Raw genomic sequence first — 16,272 nt, 5'->3', positions numbered from 1 at the left:
AAAAAAAAAAAGATGAAATAATATAATATCCTTGATATATCACCCTTATTCAATATCGTACCATCCAACACATTGACGCGTGAAAAATCCAAATATGAAAAATGCAATAACAACGGTACTATATAATTTTGTTGTTGTTGTTATTGTTGGTAATAAAGAAAGAGGACAGAGTGTTTATATTAAAATAATAATGAGAGATATATACGAAGGACTGAACCGGGCGGACCGGAGCGGACCGGAGCGGACCGAAGGTGTTTCGGAGCGCGTCGCGTCGCGTCTAGACGGCGGCGCCTAGCCCGAGCACGCTCGCAACTTCGCTCGAGTTCGCCAGCAAACTGGCGCTGCACCTGCGCCGCCGTTCGCTGTTCGCCCATCCCCACTCCTTTCGCTCACTCCTATCCCCCGTGACCACGCCTAGGAGCAGCCAATGGACACACCCCCTCGGCTCCCGCGCTCCTCCACTAACCAAAGCCGGTCTTACACGATTGGTTCCGTACCAAGGTAAGAGGCGTATCCGCATTTCCAGCGCCGCCAGGCATGGCCGTGGAATGGCCGTACCTGAACGACGCGACGCCGCGACGGAGGCGTCCCTCCCTACCTTTTTTTTCAACCGAAACAAACAAAAGAGAAAGAGAGAGTGACAGAGAGAAAGAGGTAAAAAGAAAAGAAAACAAAAGTATCCGCCGAATTCGCGTTTCGTCGATTCTTTTTTTCTTTCCTTCCTCCTCCTTCCTTCTTCTTTTTATTTTTATTTTATAATTCTTTCTTTTCCTCCTACTTATGTTTCTCTACATTTATCCACACAAAAATCCACGACTTTTCTTTCAAAATCCCTCGCTTTCAACTTTGTTATCTTAAAAAAGTTATAAAAGCACGAAACGTCACGATTTCATTTGATTTTATTCTATCTCCCGTTCTTTTTTTTATCTCGCGACACGCGACTAGTCCCTTTCGCGCCATGCTCCCTCCCTCCGAGACCTTTATCGCGTCGCGACGCACAAAGACGCACAAAGACGCACCAAGACGCACCTCCCCTTTTCCCCACTCTCGAACCCTTCATCGATCGATTTTTAAAAACAGCCAGAGAGGGAAAGATTATTCCAAATCACCGTTCGATTTTGCAAGCTTTCATTGAAATCGATAATATACACTTATTTTTCTTTCCATTCTTTTAACGATTACGATCTTATTTATTTAACTGGACAAAATATTAATTCAAAATAAAAGTTTAGAAATATCACGAGAGGAATAGGGGGTAGACAACAAAAATATCCTGTAAATATCCTGTAAATATCCTGTAATATATGAAATTCTCCAGTGAGAGACCACCACAATTATAATAAACTTTTATCGTGGAATCATAAAAAGGAGAAATTACGAAACTATTCGTAAACGTTACAATAATCAATACGTTTTATTGCGCATTAAAGCACAAACTTTAGCAAAGTAACAAAATACTAAACGTATTCGAATTACGTTTCATCCATTTGAGAGTACGATAATTTACAAAAGGCAATAAAAAATATCAATTAATTATCGTACTCGAATATTAAAGTGCACTTTAAGGACATCACTGCGTTATTTTCTTTACTTGTCATCTTCAAATTTGTTACTTTCTAATTTCGAATAATGACCAATCCATTTTCTATAAGTAACATTCATTGTTTCTTCTACAGCATAATCTATAGGATGGATTATAAATGGTATAGATACTAAACCAATGATCGTTGGAATCCAAGGATTCTTTAAACCTAAGCTCGATGTTCTTTTTTGTGCATATTGTACTAACATACAAATTCTGTTAATTGTTAAGCCTGGTATTATGACGGATGCAAATGATTGCCATAGTAAAGTGTCTGTCGTAGATAATACAACGCGCTTCGTCTTCTGTGGACTCTGATCGATCTGTAAATAAAATGATAACAAATATAGACAGATATATTTGTATAAACTTCATCTTTAATAACAGAGAATTACTTTACCTTATATACACGATAGCCTTTATCCATGGTATCGGCTAAGACATAACCAGAAGAAATAATATAACTTAACCATACGATAGACTTTGGAATCAAGGGTCGAAATGCTTCTCCAACTTCATTAGCGTAACCTGTAACAAAATAATAAGAACCTTTTGAAACTAGCATTGAAATTGAAACTGTTGAAAGTTACAATGATCAATGAAAATTGAGGTGACAGTAATTAATAACTGAATTAATATTACCCAAATATCTTACAGAAGTGTCACGATACAGATCGATCTTTTCACTTTTATCAATCATCCTAGTGTTTGAATATTTCACTAAGTTTTCCAATAAACTATTAACATAACCTTTACTACCTAATCTCTTCGAGAATTCTTATGAAAACCGTTACAGCATTCTGCAAAAGATATAATACATAATAAAATAAATGCATTAATAATAACGACATGAGTTTCTACTTATTTATAATGCTTGCAACAATAATCATTTAATTTAATTTGTCTTGAAAAACAAATGTTTAAGAAAGAAATAATAATAAGACCAACTTAACAGCACGGTATAATAATACAACCCCATCTACAATGATAGGCTGCGCTGATAGGCTGCGCTGATAGGCTCCCTCGTTTTGCTACAGCAGCACCATCTAAAACGACAAATAAAAATACAATTAATGTTTCAAGTAGTGGTATCCTTGTTATGAAAAATATTATTTAAATCCCTACTTTGTGTTCGCGTGAAAAGATTACACAATGTTCACATTTAAAAATGATTAATATTACAAATTAGTGAATCTCATTTAAAGTGTGTGTGCCATATTATTTATTTTAGTCATTTTAAATCTTGAATATTATCATTGTGAAAATGATATAGTTGATAAAATAATTTTATTCAAGTAAACAAAGAATAAATTTGTATTCGAGATGAACATTGAGCAAAAAAACATATTCATTATTAATTATCGTAAAAGAATGATTAGAAGTCATTTGTATAAAAGTCAAAGTCTTATACAAAACGTTGATTCTAATTATAAGAATTACCAATAACATAACCTCCATATTTCTTCCAAATGATTTATCTTTTAATTTTCTATACTAAACGTTAATATTTATATATGTATATATTTATTCGTAAATCATCCATCATACATACGTGAAATATGTGGATTTTAGAAATATTAGATATTCATTTGATAAACTTGTATTTGAAGAATCAAGTTAAAGAATTACTCTACTGGTGGAGTCATTACATAAGAGAAATTTCTTATCAATTGCTAATAGCTTTTCTCGCCTATATTTGCGTTTGTATATTTTTCTATGTAATCTTAAAAAGAGTTAATCATGCTGCGTGGCAATTACCTGGCCCTCCTCATAGAATATTGTTGGTTACCGCGCATCCCGATGACGAAGTTATGTTTTTCGGACCTATAATATATTGGGTCACTCGATCAAAGATCACCAATTTATATCTACTGTGTTTCTCCTCTGGTATATATACATATAAATGAATATATTCATGTAAGAATATAGATATATGAATATATTCATAGTTTATATATGCGATAATTGTCCCCACTGATGTTTATAAGTCTCATTGTAGGAGGAGATAAACGAAGGAAAACAGAATTATGGAACTGTGCAAAAATACTCGGTATACCTGAAGAAAATGTAACTATTATAATGTGAGTAGTAATTGTACTTCTTGATAGATTACACATCTAAAGTTTATCCAATCAATTCATTTCGATTCATTTCAATTCATTTACAGGAGCAGCGAATTACCAGACAGTCAATCTGTACAATGGCCAATTGATGTTTTAGCTGAAAGTATATTACATTATATAGAGAGCTATCAAATAAATGCTGTTATTACTTTTGATAAACATGGTGTAAGCAAGCATAAAAATCATATTTCTCTCTATTTTGCAATTGCTGCATTATGCATTGAAAAGAAAGTGCCATCCTGTTAGTATCTCCTTAGTACTTAACTATGATTAATTTAACAAATATGAATCGCATAACGAGTAGTGCAAATCAATTACAGATTGCAAGTTATATGTGTTGGAATCTGTGAACATTATTAGAAAATATGTACAGCTCTTAGATTTACCAATCAGTTTACTTTCTGCGTCTTACTGGTATTTACTTACATATGAACAGAGAACAAATATAACTGTAAGTTTGAATATATTCAACATCTTTTTAACACGTAAATTTAACAAATTCCCTTTCCTCTGTTTATTTTCTCTTTTTTTTTTTCTTTTTTTTTTTTTTATTGTTTCCTTTTGTTAAAATTGAAAACAAATATACTCTAATCTTATCTCTTATAGAAATATATTTTTCTCATTTTATAGAGCGCCATGAAAGCACACCAGTCTCAATATGTTTGGTTCAGAAAGCTATATATGATTTTTTCACGATATACATTCATTAATACACTGCAAGAAGTCAATGCGCTTGATCTTGAATTGGATTTTCAATTTGATGATGAATACATCCAATCTAACTAAACCTGTACAAAATGAAAGTAATTATAATCGTAAATTTAAAAAAATACATTTCTTTATACCAATGGATTATTCGAAAAATATTATTGTCAAATATTCTTATGCATCGCATTAAACTTCATTGTTATATTTCTTCTGGTTTGTTTTTTATTAGTTTTCTTTTTCTTTTGTTTTTAATACATTGTAATTATAAAAGTGCTTTTAAATTGTATATAAAGTATCCAAAACGAAATTATTTTTATATAATTTCATTTATACCAAATCAATGTGCAACTCTTTCTCTAAATTATATACTCAAAAGATAAGAATACAAAATTAATTTTGTACTGAATATGATAATACATATAATCTCAGTCTGGTTATTAGATCATTGATGCACATAATACGTACGTATTAAATAAGTCGAGTAGGCAAAGAATTGATCATCAGTCAGACATTTTCAATATCTATGAATATTATTCAAATATCGTGTCTTTCTTTTTTAACATTAACGTGCAATAAATATGTATTATTATTTATTTTTTTCAATGATTTCATCTTTTTTGTTAATAATTTGGCACACCAACATTTTCTTCAAAATAAACTATATTGTCTTTTCATTATTAATTATTAAGGGAAAAATTGTGCTTTATATCGACTAATATACTAATATATGATTATTATTATAGAGACAATATATATAGAATTATTTATCCATAAAATATATACTATTTTCTACAATTTTGCTAAAAAAATTTATATATAGATAATTATTTTAATTTAATGAACACACAAATGATAACGAGTAAAAAAAAATCTTAATAATATTGTCCGTTTTTTTTTTTTTTTTTTATATATAGATTAAAATTTGTATATAGAATAAAAAAAAAAAAAAAAAGAAACTCTTTAACATAAAGGAATGTAAATGCTTACAAGACAGTCGCAGATAAATGGACGGCATAGAGTATTCCCGCAAGATCCTCTGAATCAGTAGACTACTGCGACTAATTGTTGATAAGTAGAATACTGAGTTATAGGTACATACAATGAAAAAATAATAGAATAAAGTTGTTGGTCCAGTAGCATATCCAGTTCTTAACTTTCATAGCTCCTATCGATGGAAGCAGTCAACGTTATAATGGATTCATAGCAAAGATCTCGCGGGCTGTATCCTAGAATCTATCTTTAGCATGATGATGAGAGCTCAAAGTTCCCATTCCAGGTTGCGGAGAGTCTGGATCACCAGGATCTTGAAGATATTGAAGTTCTTGTAATTCTTGGAATTTTTCATGATCACGAATGTGTGCGTAATTAGCAGATAAACACATAAGGTAATGCGTCAAGCTTAGAATAGCCAAAATGGCAGCAACCGTTGCTAAAATAAACATAACTTCTGCATTTTGTACAAAATCTTTACAAAAGAGTTTCACTTGGGATCCGCATACTTTCATGTCTTCCACTCTTGTATTATTTGGGAATACGAAACCTTCAAGAAAATAAAAGAAACATTACTTTATTGTATTGTCAAATGTATACGAGTATATAACGATCAATGTGTTATATAAAAAAAGAAAAAAATAGAATACAATCGCTTACTAAATTGAGTAAAATCGATGCATTGATTAAGAGATTGAACACGAGGATTACTACACAATCCCCAAAATATAGTAAACAGCAGGGTGATTATAACTAAAATTGCGAATATTACAAGCCAAATCAATTGCGATACATATGTTATTGTCATGAACTGAAAAACAATTATATAATTATAATAAATATTGATTTAATTGGTAATATTTAACACTAGATTGCCCGAGATTTCTTGTATAGCTATATTGCCCAAAAACAGTCAAAATGACTGCATTGTGAAAAAATAACTAATGTGTAAACAAATTTGTTTAAAATTAATTTTTAATATTTCTTATATTATTTACAGTTATACAACAAGTTATTAGTAAATATTAACAATAAAAACCAAATTCTAAGAAATTGTGTCATTATATACATAATTGTTTTTCTAATTGAAAATAAAAAACAGTCAAAATGACTGCCTTGGGCAATCTAGTGTTAAGAAAGAAGCAATATAGAAGAAAATATATGAAATCTACTCACAACGGCACAAGAGATACGACCTCCTACTCTAGATCGCCATGCTCTATATACTTTATGTCTGGTTGCTCCTGTCGCAAAACAACCAACGCATAAAATCATAAAACCTAAAGCAGCCATGCTAGCTCCAATAATAGTAAAAACCAATTGTAAGGCTTCCAACCAGCCAAGTCTTATATGAAATACCTTTACAACAAATTATGAAGAATAAATATTAATACTACTTTATAAAAATCTCGATATTAATAAGATATATACCTGATTCATCATATAAGAGCATATCGTAACCCCTTTGTGCATGGTGCCACAAAATATGCCAACTCCCAAGCAACACATAATGGTCGCTATAATAGTTGCATAAGGTACTCTGGCCATGCAGTCGTTGCACGTGTTCCCTAAAATAAAATGACATTTATCTTTATGTACTTGACAAATTATTGCGATTGTATTATTGATTGAGACCAATATCGTTTAATAAAATTGTACAAACAGAAAACTTACAACAAGATTTATTATCTAAATAAGTTCCATGTAGGCTACGTTCTGAAAATCTGCCTATACTTATATCGCTTTGAAAATTTCTACGTAAAGGTAAAAACTCAATGGTTTCGTTTATCCTGCCTTCTGACATGATCGAAAAATAACCTAATACAATGTTATACTATAACTATGCAATGATGACTGATCAATGAGTCAATCAATCTTACGCCTTACTCATATAGATAAGATTAGAAGGAAGCACGTTGCACTGAGTTTGAAACCTTATCATTTCAATATAACGAAGCCATTCAAACTGAATGAATATTGACAAAATACAATTTTTATCAAAATTTCAATAAAATATATTACTAAAGCACTTACCCATGTTAAATTGCAATCTAAGGAGGTTAGGATCGTTCTTATTTCCAAGATTAAAAGCTGAGAACCTTAATCGAGACTTCAATAAAATGATGCACGCCTGTTTTAGTTAATGACATCCCACTCGAGCTCCTAATTGACTTTTGACACGTCACATATCTTATTTACTTCATCAAGTCAATTTAGAATTCTGATAGATCGTCGTCTTTCGTCTCGATCTTTGGCAACCACCTGTATACTAATAATCATATTTTTCTCTATTTTATATCAAAACTATACAAGATGAGTAATAAATAAATTCACAAATTCGAGTTTTACAATTTTTTTTTTTAACGCAGATTTGATTTTGTTAAATAACAAAATATTGTAATACTTACAAAATGAAATATGACCTCCTCTAGCAATATGGCGGCTATAAAATCCAGCAGCAGGATCAATTAAAATAAATTAAAGTGTACATAGAGTAGTAGGGAATTAAATGAATTAATTATTAATAATTATGATCTACTATGATTATATGTCTACTATGATCTTTCCTTATTAGAAATTATATTTCATTGTTTTGATTTAATCATTGTTTCGATTCTATTCAGTTTCTATAAATTTTTATTATTCTTTTATATTTTTTGAATATTTATACATATATATATTATTGGCACGAGTAATGAAAATGAGTCTATGAAATAATTCATAAATAATTTAGTATAACTAAATTAAATCTACGAAGAAACTTGTTAATAATTCACAAATGTTTGAAAAAAGAAGTTCGTCAATGATAATTGACGAGTCTTCGAGCTAATTTGTCAATGATTAATAACGAGTCTTCCAACTAATTTGTCAATGATATAAAATATTTCGAAGAATTTTAATCATTGATGAATTATTTTGCATAGAATCTTTTATTCATTTTACTTATCTCGTTTCATAATAATCTTATCAAGAATAAAAACAAGCAACTTATTGCGAGAAAATATAAATTTTCAGAAAGAATGTGTGTGTATATATATACATATACATAATATGTATTGAAATAAAGTTCAAAAAGATGAATTAAACTAAACTATCTTTCTTTTACGATGTGTTCAATAATATTCATTTGCACACATCATGCGACTAATTGTATGATATAATTTTATTATGTAATATATAAAAGAGATTATACTACAATATCTTAAATTTAAAAATAAAATATATTCTAATATATAAGAGTACAAAAAATATAGTGACATCCCTTTATCTTTTCGCTATCCTTTTTTTTTTTTTTTTTTTTATCCAATTAACTTAAAATTACTATACAGATATTATATCTATTCTATTTTTTCTTCTCTCTTATATATAAATATATATATATATATATGTATGTATATATTAAAAATCTATAACTATCTTATATTTTTATGCTTTTTTTGCGCAAGATGTCTGAGAACCGTTTCAACGTGTTTTAATTTTTCTTTTATCATATATGGTACTTCCAAATTTTGTTGACATTTTAGACTATATTTAAATATCTTACCATTACTTGTTTCATACCTAATACCACCACCGCAATTTTGTGTTATTACCTATAATCATATTTAAAAGAAATCATTCAAAGAAACAATGATAAATAATAAAATAATGTAACAATTGATTTGTAATAAAGAATTATTTACAGTCAATGAAGATCCATCTTTGTAATCTATTTTAATATCTCCTGATGGTAATTCCATAGCAATACCTATTCCTGGAACAGTTACTTTTTCTATGTCACAATTTGTACTATGAACAGAATTCATTTTTCTTGATCGTGATGTTATTGTTGACCCAACCGAATACATGGCATCAAAGGAAGGCATCTAAAAGTTTCAAATATCTATTTATAGACTAATTAAGAAGATGTTTTTTACATAATTGAGCTAGCATCAAAATATATTCACACTCACAATTGGTATACTATTAGTGGTATGAGAAACGTTCTCTTTGCCTTGCAAACAAGGTCTATCATTTAAGGCCGAACAAGGCCTACGTCCAATTATGATAGGAAAATTTGGATGACCTGTTGCCGATTCTAAAGATTGTAAAGCAGATTCTAATATCAAACAACGTTTGTAGCTGTTCGAGTAGTGTTCGTAAAATTCATCCAAATGTGTAGGAAATTCACCTTCGACATAAGTATTACCTCCTTCTGTAATCTTTACAGTTCCATTGACAAATGTAACCTATAATGTTAACAACAAAAGAAAATCTTTAAATACCAAACAAAAAGTTGACTATTAATGTATTTAATTATACGCAAACATTTTTATTTCACTTACTTTTACTCCATTATAAAAATGTACTTCGCAATCAGGATGTGGACCATTTTCCATAAACAAACACTTAGCATGTTGGGTATATAATGTAATTTTAGGAGTTTTACCTCTAACAAGTTGAACAAAACGAGAAGCATATATATATTTTTTATGATGACGCAATGGTAAATTTTCATAAGAATAAATACTATCGGCACCATGACTTGGTAATGGTGGAGGTTGGGAACCAATCTCTAAAGGAGATGACGGCTTATAAAGTATCACTCTTAAACCGTCACCTGAAATTCTGCATACTTCATCTATTTTTTCCTAGAAAAAAAAAAAAAACAATTCTTCTTTAAAGAGATATACATATTACATCATAGACATATAGATATAATGAGTAGCAATAAATAAACGTACAACTCCATTTCTTCGTTTGATAAATTCAATGCAAACTTCACCATTTTCAAGGATAGTAAGTATTGCTGTTTTTGATTTATGTCTCGTCGGTTGCAGTCGTTCTGTACTCAAACGTGGTACTTGTAATTTGGCTACTTCTTCATTACCTTCGCCATTACATAAGTGTTCACTACTCTTTTTCTTTCGTCTTTGCTTTTCTACCACTTTCTGTCTTCTACTTTCACAACAAGATTCACAATCGCTGTGTTGAACATTCTGAGAAAGGATTCTGCTTGATTGGGGCGGCGACATATCATAAAATACAGAATCTATTTTAGGAAATTGATCCATCAACTGTCTTTTTTGTAATGAACGCATTTTCGTTATCGGTTCAGATGTAGCTTTACTTTTTGCACTGATTGCACTTGCACTGAAAGGTCCAAATCCACTAGACAGCATAGGGGTTGTACATAAACGTTCTTCCGAATGAGAACGTATCCTAGCTTGGCTATAGGAAGATAATGTTTTACCCACTCCGGAATCAATCATACATTCTCCTAATAATTCTCTAACTTGACCAACTTTGTCTTGTATATCCTATTTAAATAAAATATATTATTACATATACATATATATAATCATTATTTGTTGATATAAATAGAATAGACAATCCTTGACTAACACTTATATTAGATGTTTTATTCGTTTTCAAACTTGTTATAAATGGATGATGTGGAATGTCTTTTAAATTAATCCTTTCCTTAGGATTTTTTTTCAATAATTTATCTATAAGATCTTTAACATTGTTAGACAAATTGGTTGGCATGTCATAATCAGCCATTGCTACTCGTGTTAAAGTACTCTTTACAGCATCTGTATCGAATGGAGGCTTGCCTACTACAAGAGTATATAACATGCAGCCTAAACTCCAAACGTCAGCTGCCAAACCATGAGACGATCTAGTTGCAACCTACAAATAATTCAATTTATTTTTACAAATACATTCTATACATTAATAAATAATATATATATATATATATATAATTGATATATTTCCATTGAAATTACTTCTGGTGATATATAATTAGGTGTACCACACATGGTTAAATGTTTTTCATCCGGTCTTTTTAATTGCGTAGCTAATCCAAAATCAGCAATTTTCTACAAAATGTTTAATATAATATAGTTAAGTTAATAATAAGGAAAATAATCTTACTAACAAAAGTATTTCTATACATACCACTTGCATATTTTTAGTTAACAGCAAATTCGATAACGATATGTCTCTATGAAGTATTAAATGAGAATGTAGAAATAATAGACCTTGTACAACTTGTGCGATGATACTTCCAGCTTAAACAATAAACATAAATTATAAATAAGAAATGTTGAACGCATTTAAAATACTGCCATGAAATATATATATGATGCTCCTCCAATTTTTCTAATGTCCCTCATTAAGTCCTATTTACCTTCTTGCTCGGACAACGTATGAGTCTTTTGCTTTTTTAAATAATTTTGAAGTTCACCATTGTGACATAATTCTAAGATCATGTAAACATAATTATTATCCTCAAAGACTGTATATACTTCTAGAATAGCTGGATGTTTTAAACGAGAATGAATTGTTACTTCTTGAAAAACTCTGTCCAACATGCCAGCAGCTTGCATCGATTTCTTGTCAATCTATAAAACCAAAATGATAAGCACCTATTAATTATTGATAATAATATATTGATATTACTCCTCCTATGCGTGTCTAATGAAAATCACACTTACCATTTTGATAGCAACTTCCATTCCATTGCATAAACATTTTGCTTTATAGACACTAGCGAAACCACCTTTTCCAAGTAAATTTAAAACTTCATAATCCTACAAATGAAAAGAAAACAAAGTAATCAAGCGTCAAGCATCTTTGTCGTTGCTATAATAAAAGTATAAACAAGAGAAAATTTGAAAAGCTAACCTCAATTTGTTCACCAAAACCACCCGGCATCTTTTGTAGTCCTGCATACAACAGGTCCACGTCGATTTTAATCTTTTTCTATTATTATGTATTTAGATTGTATAGAAAATATAAATGCAATATAAATCACTCGGCCAAAACTTGGAGTTAAAATTTGTAAACAATAAATCCATGATTCCCTATGATCAGTCGTTAACAACTGACACGACAACGGCGACCGAAGCGCCCTCTGGCGAATTTACTTCTTATCAAATTGAATACAACTTTGATGCACTGCGGACTACACGTAGACTCAAAATAAAATACAATATAAATAAGAAATAAAGTTTGAAATTAAATTTGGTTAGTATGTTCGCTATCGAAAATGAAAAGAAAATAAATAAATATATACTGTATAAATATATACACCGTTTGTACAAAATTACACAACGCGTATTATAATATAAATAAATGATTAATTTCAAATTTTATTTCACAATAGTAAATATATTTTTCTTGGCTAATGCAAAAAACGTTTTACACACATTAAGACCTAAAAAATGAAAATGAGATAATAATATATGCTGTAGTTATATAAATGAATAATATTCTTATTTTTTAACACATACATTAAGATCAGGCGAGAGATAAGATTTTCATTTCAGAGACAGAATGATGTTGGTTGGTAAAGCAGATGTCGATAAGAGGCATCATGCAAACTAATTGCCCTTATTATAATTATAATTATTATAATATATATTATAATAATTAATTAGTTTTGTTTTCATTTGTCTACTCTTATGTTACACTGTGACTCGTACAATCGCTGGTAACAGTTATATTTTCGCATACTTGAATGTCCTGTATTTGTAACTCGTCTATCAAAATTACGTGTAATTCATTGTTGTTATCCGTGTGTCAAGCAGATTGCAATTGGGATGGGGATGACAATTCGTAGAAATGAAAATTTAATTCCTCGCCGAATAAATTCTCTGGGGATATTATTTCTGATTCGACCATATTTAAACCTAAAGCCGTTGAACTCATATCAGTTACCAAAAAACCTTCACTTATTAATCCACATTCTTCGGCGACTACTTCCTTAGAAATTGGATTTAGAAAATCTAGAAAAAAAGAAAAAAAGAAAAAAAGAAAAAAAGACGAATAATTAATAAATATTTAAAAAGAGAAAACAAAGTAAAAATATATGCACACACACCACTTTCTTTGACAGCACAATCAAAATTAGTTTTCGTTGTATTTTGTTGTTGTGTTCCCTGACTCGTTCCATTGGATACCATCATTGGTACCAAATATTGAACTTCAACCTCTTTTTTGATACCACTTAATATTTGCTCTGCACAATGTTCCAATGTTGTAGAATTGACAATATCATCGGTGTCTTCTTCGGTAGATTGACGTGTAATACTTGCAGTAGCAGCCTCTATTTCGTCTAATAAACCTATTTGACTGAAATGTGTAGATATTTTTGTAATATGCGTATTTCTCTTACACGTAATATTATTAATATTAATAAGTTATTTATACCTATTGTTAATATCATGTCGTCGAGAATTAGCATAATCAACATCCTTGTTAACCGATCGTGATGATGATTTAGTGGGATCAGTTGTAATAATTTGATGTGGTCTAGTATCACCACGATTAGCTATAGCCCACAAATGACCAGCTCCATGTGGGGCCTTTGATCCTTTTCGAAAATGTGGATTTATTGACAGATTATGTCTTACCGAATTTTTCCAACGATCATCATTACTTTTGTAATAAGGAAAATGTTCCCTAATAAATAAACAACAATATATCGTATCAATTTGTTATACAACATTAAATTATCGTTTGAAAATAATTTAGCTTCAATTACAAATCGAAAAAGTCTTGAAAAAAGGCAATTCATTTTTTGTCCCAACCCTCATAATTATAATATCTCATAATATAATAAAAATCTCCTTTATAATAAAAAAGAAAATAAAACCAAACAAATATATCTTATTTCATATTTGTCTCGAAAGAAATTCATGCGATCGAAGTCGTGAAAGTGTAGAAACGGTAAATCGTGTTTGCATTCATGTTAGAACCGCAATGCGAGTTAGGGTGAGGGTGAGGGTGAGGGTGAGGGTGAGGGTGAGGGTGAGGGTGAGGGTGAGGGTGAAAAGAGTTCGTACCAGGAGGTGCAAAGCAACAACTGGCTAGTGGTACCAATGGGTACCATCTAAGAACCCAGCGAACCTTCGTCAGCGCAACCCTCTCTCTCTCTCTCTCTCTCTCTCTCTCAACTGATCGACGTTATTTCGAACGTCCCCTAAATTCTCAGACTTTTTCCTTTTTTTATTTCTCCATTCAAATCGGAGAAAATAAATCGACGACCATAATCGTCCTATTTACATATCATTATTATTATTACTATTATTATTGAAATAATGAATCTAATTTTGACAGTTAATTTTTCTATGTTTTTAATAAAAAAAAATGTGTTTACTTACGAAATCCATTGATAAATAGCTGATACAGTTAGTTCCCCTCTCTCTTGAAGCGCGTGTTCAATTAATTCGGTGTAAGTATACGGTGGCTTTTTCGGATAATTATTATTATTATTGGTAGATGAAAAATCTTGATTAATATCTGACGTTATGTAAGAGGATTTTTGATTAGAATTAATTGTATTATCTGGATTATTGTTATACACTTTTTTAGAATCTATCGTATAGATCATTGACCCATGACCACGATTATTTCCTTTATTTTTATTACCTAATAGAAAAGAAATGGTTATTTTATTTGTTTTTTTCTTATTATAATGAAATGATTGAGAATATGTATTATTTTCTAAGGACTCTCTTACCGCAGTAATTGTCTTTAAAATCATTCCCATTGTTATATTTGTCATCAGCTGCTTCGATGAAAGGATCTAATTTAAAATCCAACAACCATGAAAGATTACCATTCTCTTGATCGTCAAATTGATGATGTTGTTGATTATCGTTATTGCTCGTTATCGATTGTATCGAATGTTGAGATTTAATTTTGTTTGATAATGGTAAAATAGCCAAAGGATCGGATATAGGTTCCCATAAACCATAATTATCGTGACTGTCCTCAATCGTTCTTACGTCGGTATAAATGATGTCGGAAGAAGATTGTCCTTCCAAAGATATCGATGAGGACAATGATGACGATGAAGATGACGGTGAAGATATTGTTGTCGTGCAATTATTCAATTCTGTTCCATGTTCTATTACTCGTCGATTTTCTAAATCAGATACCGCAGTCCAAGAATAATTCGTACCATCTACTACGAGAACTTTTAAACGTGTAACCGAACGCTCATCTATATTATTATCTTCTGTTGAATTTGTCGACAATATTGTATTATTCTCATCTATTATTTCATTAGACATTATCAATTCGACCGGTGTCTCCAATTCTTGCAAGTAACGTTTCCGACCATTTTGCCATAATTCCTTGCAAAAACTATTTATATCTAAATCCTCGAATATCTTTCTTTTCGACGATCTACCTTGGCCATTGACGACTTCATGATTTGACACATTTGCACTGTTTGACGATGGTCCTATCATTTTCATCAATTTTTCTACGATTACTTTCAATTAAGACAGAGAACAAAATCTCACAATCGATCTTTTTAATATTATATTCAACGTCAATGTTTTCAATAGCGTATAATCGTTCAGATTATATTCAAAATGAATAAGTTTCAAATAAATCACTATAATTTCATACTAAATATTCGACGCGGGCAAACAAATCTTGAACGATAATTACATTATTTTAATTACATGTCAATCTCCATTTTGTATCGACTTAATCATCATAATACACACATTTACACGTAACACACACACAGGTGCAAGTTTATGTTTAATTGAAAAAGAAAAATGACTTCTTATTACTATTTCACTTCTCGTGTTAGACCTACCTAGCCTTTTGAATAAATATTTTCAACGTAATGTTGAAAAGTACAAGATTTGATAAGAACGATTAGAATATTTCAATATAATCTTTTCTATGAATTTAACGTTGGATCGTAAAATGAAATATAAGTGAAGATGATTGCAATTGAAAGCGCGACAGACGTTTGTTTTGTATTTCGATTGTTCCGCGGTACGAACTCTCTCGACTGCGCGTGCAATCCTTCCTCGATTAGAGTGTTAATGCGCATGTGCGAGAAGCAGGGAAATC

The 16,272-nt window shown here is 30.5% G+C and overlaps 5 protein-coding genes across 12 annotated transcripts; 1 reads left to right on the top strand and 4 right to left on the bottom strand.

The window, feature by feature from the left end:
• Positions 1–1,389: 1,389 nt before the first annotated feature.
• On the bottom strand, positions 1,390–2,524 carry LOC107070380 (mitochondrial fission process protein 1). Its single transcript, XM_015328514.2, has 3 exons — positions 2,225–2,524; positions 1,983–2,110; positions 1,390–1,905 (listed from the first exon to the last, which is right to left on the bottom strand). Exons 1-3 carry the CDS (start codon positions 2,280–2,282, stop codon positions 1,588–1,590), a joined length of 504 nt encoding a protein of 167 aa, XP_015184000.1. The 5' UTR covers positions 2,283–2,524; the 3' UTR covers positions 1,390–1,587.
• A 159-nt stretch (positions 2,525–2,683) lies between these two features.
• Positions 2,684–4,617, top strand: PIG-L (phosphatidylinositol glycan anchor biosynthesis class L). The gene is made up of 5 exons (XM_015328513.2): positions 2,684–3,469; positions 3,582–3,663; positions 3,750–3,946; positions 4,026–4,156; positions 4,336–4,617. Exons 1-5 carry the CDS (start codon positions 3,142–3,144, stop codon positions 4,489–4,491), a joined length of 894 nt encoding a protein of 297 aa, XP_015183999.1. The 5' UTR covers positions 2,684–3,141; the 3' UTR covers positions 4,492–4,617.
• M6 (neuronal membrane glycoprotein M6) lies at positions 4,606–7,578 on the bottom strand. Of its 3 annotated transcripts, XR_016177781.1 has the most exons (6): positions 7,438–7,578; positions 6,835–6,971; positions 6,580–6,762; positions 6,064–6,214; positions 5,401–5,953; positions 4,606–5,213 (listed from the first exon to the last, which is right to left on the bottom strand). XR_016177781.1 is itself a non-coding variant. In XM_015328522.2 (5 exons), exons 1-5 carry the CDS (start codon positions 7,439–7,441, stop codon positions 5,640–5,642), a joined length of 789 nt encoding a protein of 262 aa, XP_015184008.1. In that variant the 5' UTR covers positions 7,442–7,578; the 3' UTR covers positions 4,606–5,639. The 3 variants fall into 3 exon arrangements, 2 of the variants coding, with proteins under 2 accessions (XP_015184008.1, XP_015184007.1); XM_015328522.2 differs by having other exon boundaries at positions 4,606–5,953; XM_015328521.2 differs by lacking the exon at positions 7,438–7,578 and adding an exon at positions 7,078–7,235 and having other exon boundaries at positions 4,606–5,953.
• On the bottom strand, positions 7,534–12,287 carry SAK (polo like kinase SAK). 6 transcript variants are annotated; one of them, XM_089176047.1, is made up of 13 exons: positions 12,076–12,287; positions 11,886–11,981; positions 11,579–11,792; positions 11,347–11,459; positions 11,175–11,267; positions 10,789–11,076; positions 10,128–10,703; positions 9,729–10,034; positions 9,357–9,632; positions 9,087–9,269; positions 8,948–8,996; positions 7,812–7,846; positions 7,534–7,672 (listed from the first exon to the last, which is right to left on the bottom strand). In XM_089176047.1, exons 1-13 carry the CDS (start codon positions 12,103–12,105, stop codon positions 7,607–7,609), a joined length of 2,325 nt encoding a protein of 774 aa, XP_089032173.1. In that variant the 5' UTR covers positions 12,106–12,287; the 3' UTR covers positions 7,534–7,606. The 6 variants fall into 6 exon arrangements, with proteins under 6 accessions (XP_089032173.1, XP_015184003.1, XP_015184005.1 ...); XM_015328517.2 differs by having other exon boundaries at positions 8,965–8,996; XM_015328519.2 differs by lacking the exons at positions 7,534–7,672; positions 7,812–7,846 and having other exon boundaries at positions 8,606–8,996; positions 9,357–9,502; positions 9,575–9,632.
• A 421-nt stretch (positions 12,288–12,708) lies between these two features.
• On the bottom strand, positions 12,709–16,139 carry LOC107070361 (uncharacterized). The gene is made up of 5 exons (XM_089176067.1): positions 14,915–16,139; positions 14,556–14,823; positions 13,603–13,854; positions 13,274–13,524; positions 12,709–13,178 (listed from the first exon to the last, which is right to left on the bottom strand). Exons 1-5 carry the CDS (start codon positions 15,654–15,656, stop codon positions 12,973–12,975), a joined length of 1,719 nt encoding a protein of 572 aa, XP_089032193.1. The 5' UTR covers positions 15,657–16,139; the 3' UTR covers positions 12,709–12,972.
• Positions 16,140–16,272: the final 133 nt, after the last annotated feature.

Source organism: Polistes dominula, unplaced genomic scaffold (genome assembly GCF_049000335.1).
Source record: "Polistes dominula isolate Pdom_NZ unplaced genomic scaffold, Pdom_raw_medaka contig_21, whole genome shotgun sequence".
NCBI classification, from domain to species: Eukaryota; Metazoa; Arthropoda; class Insecta; order Hymenoptera; family Vespidae; genus Polistes; species Polistes dominula.
This window is presented reverse-complemented; position numbering and strand designations above follow the sequence as displayed.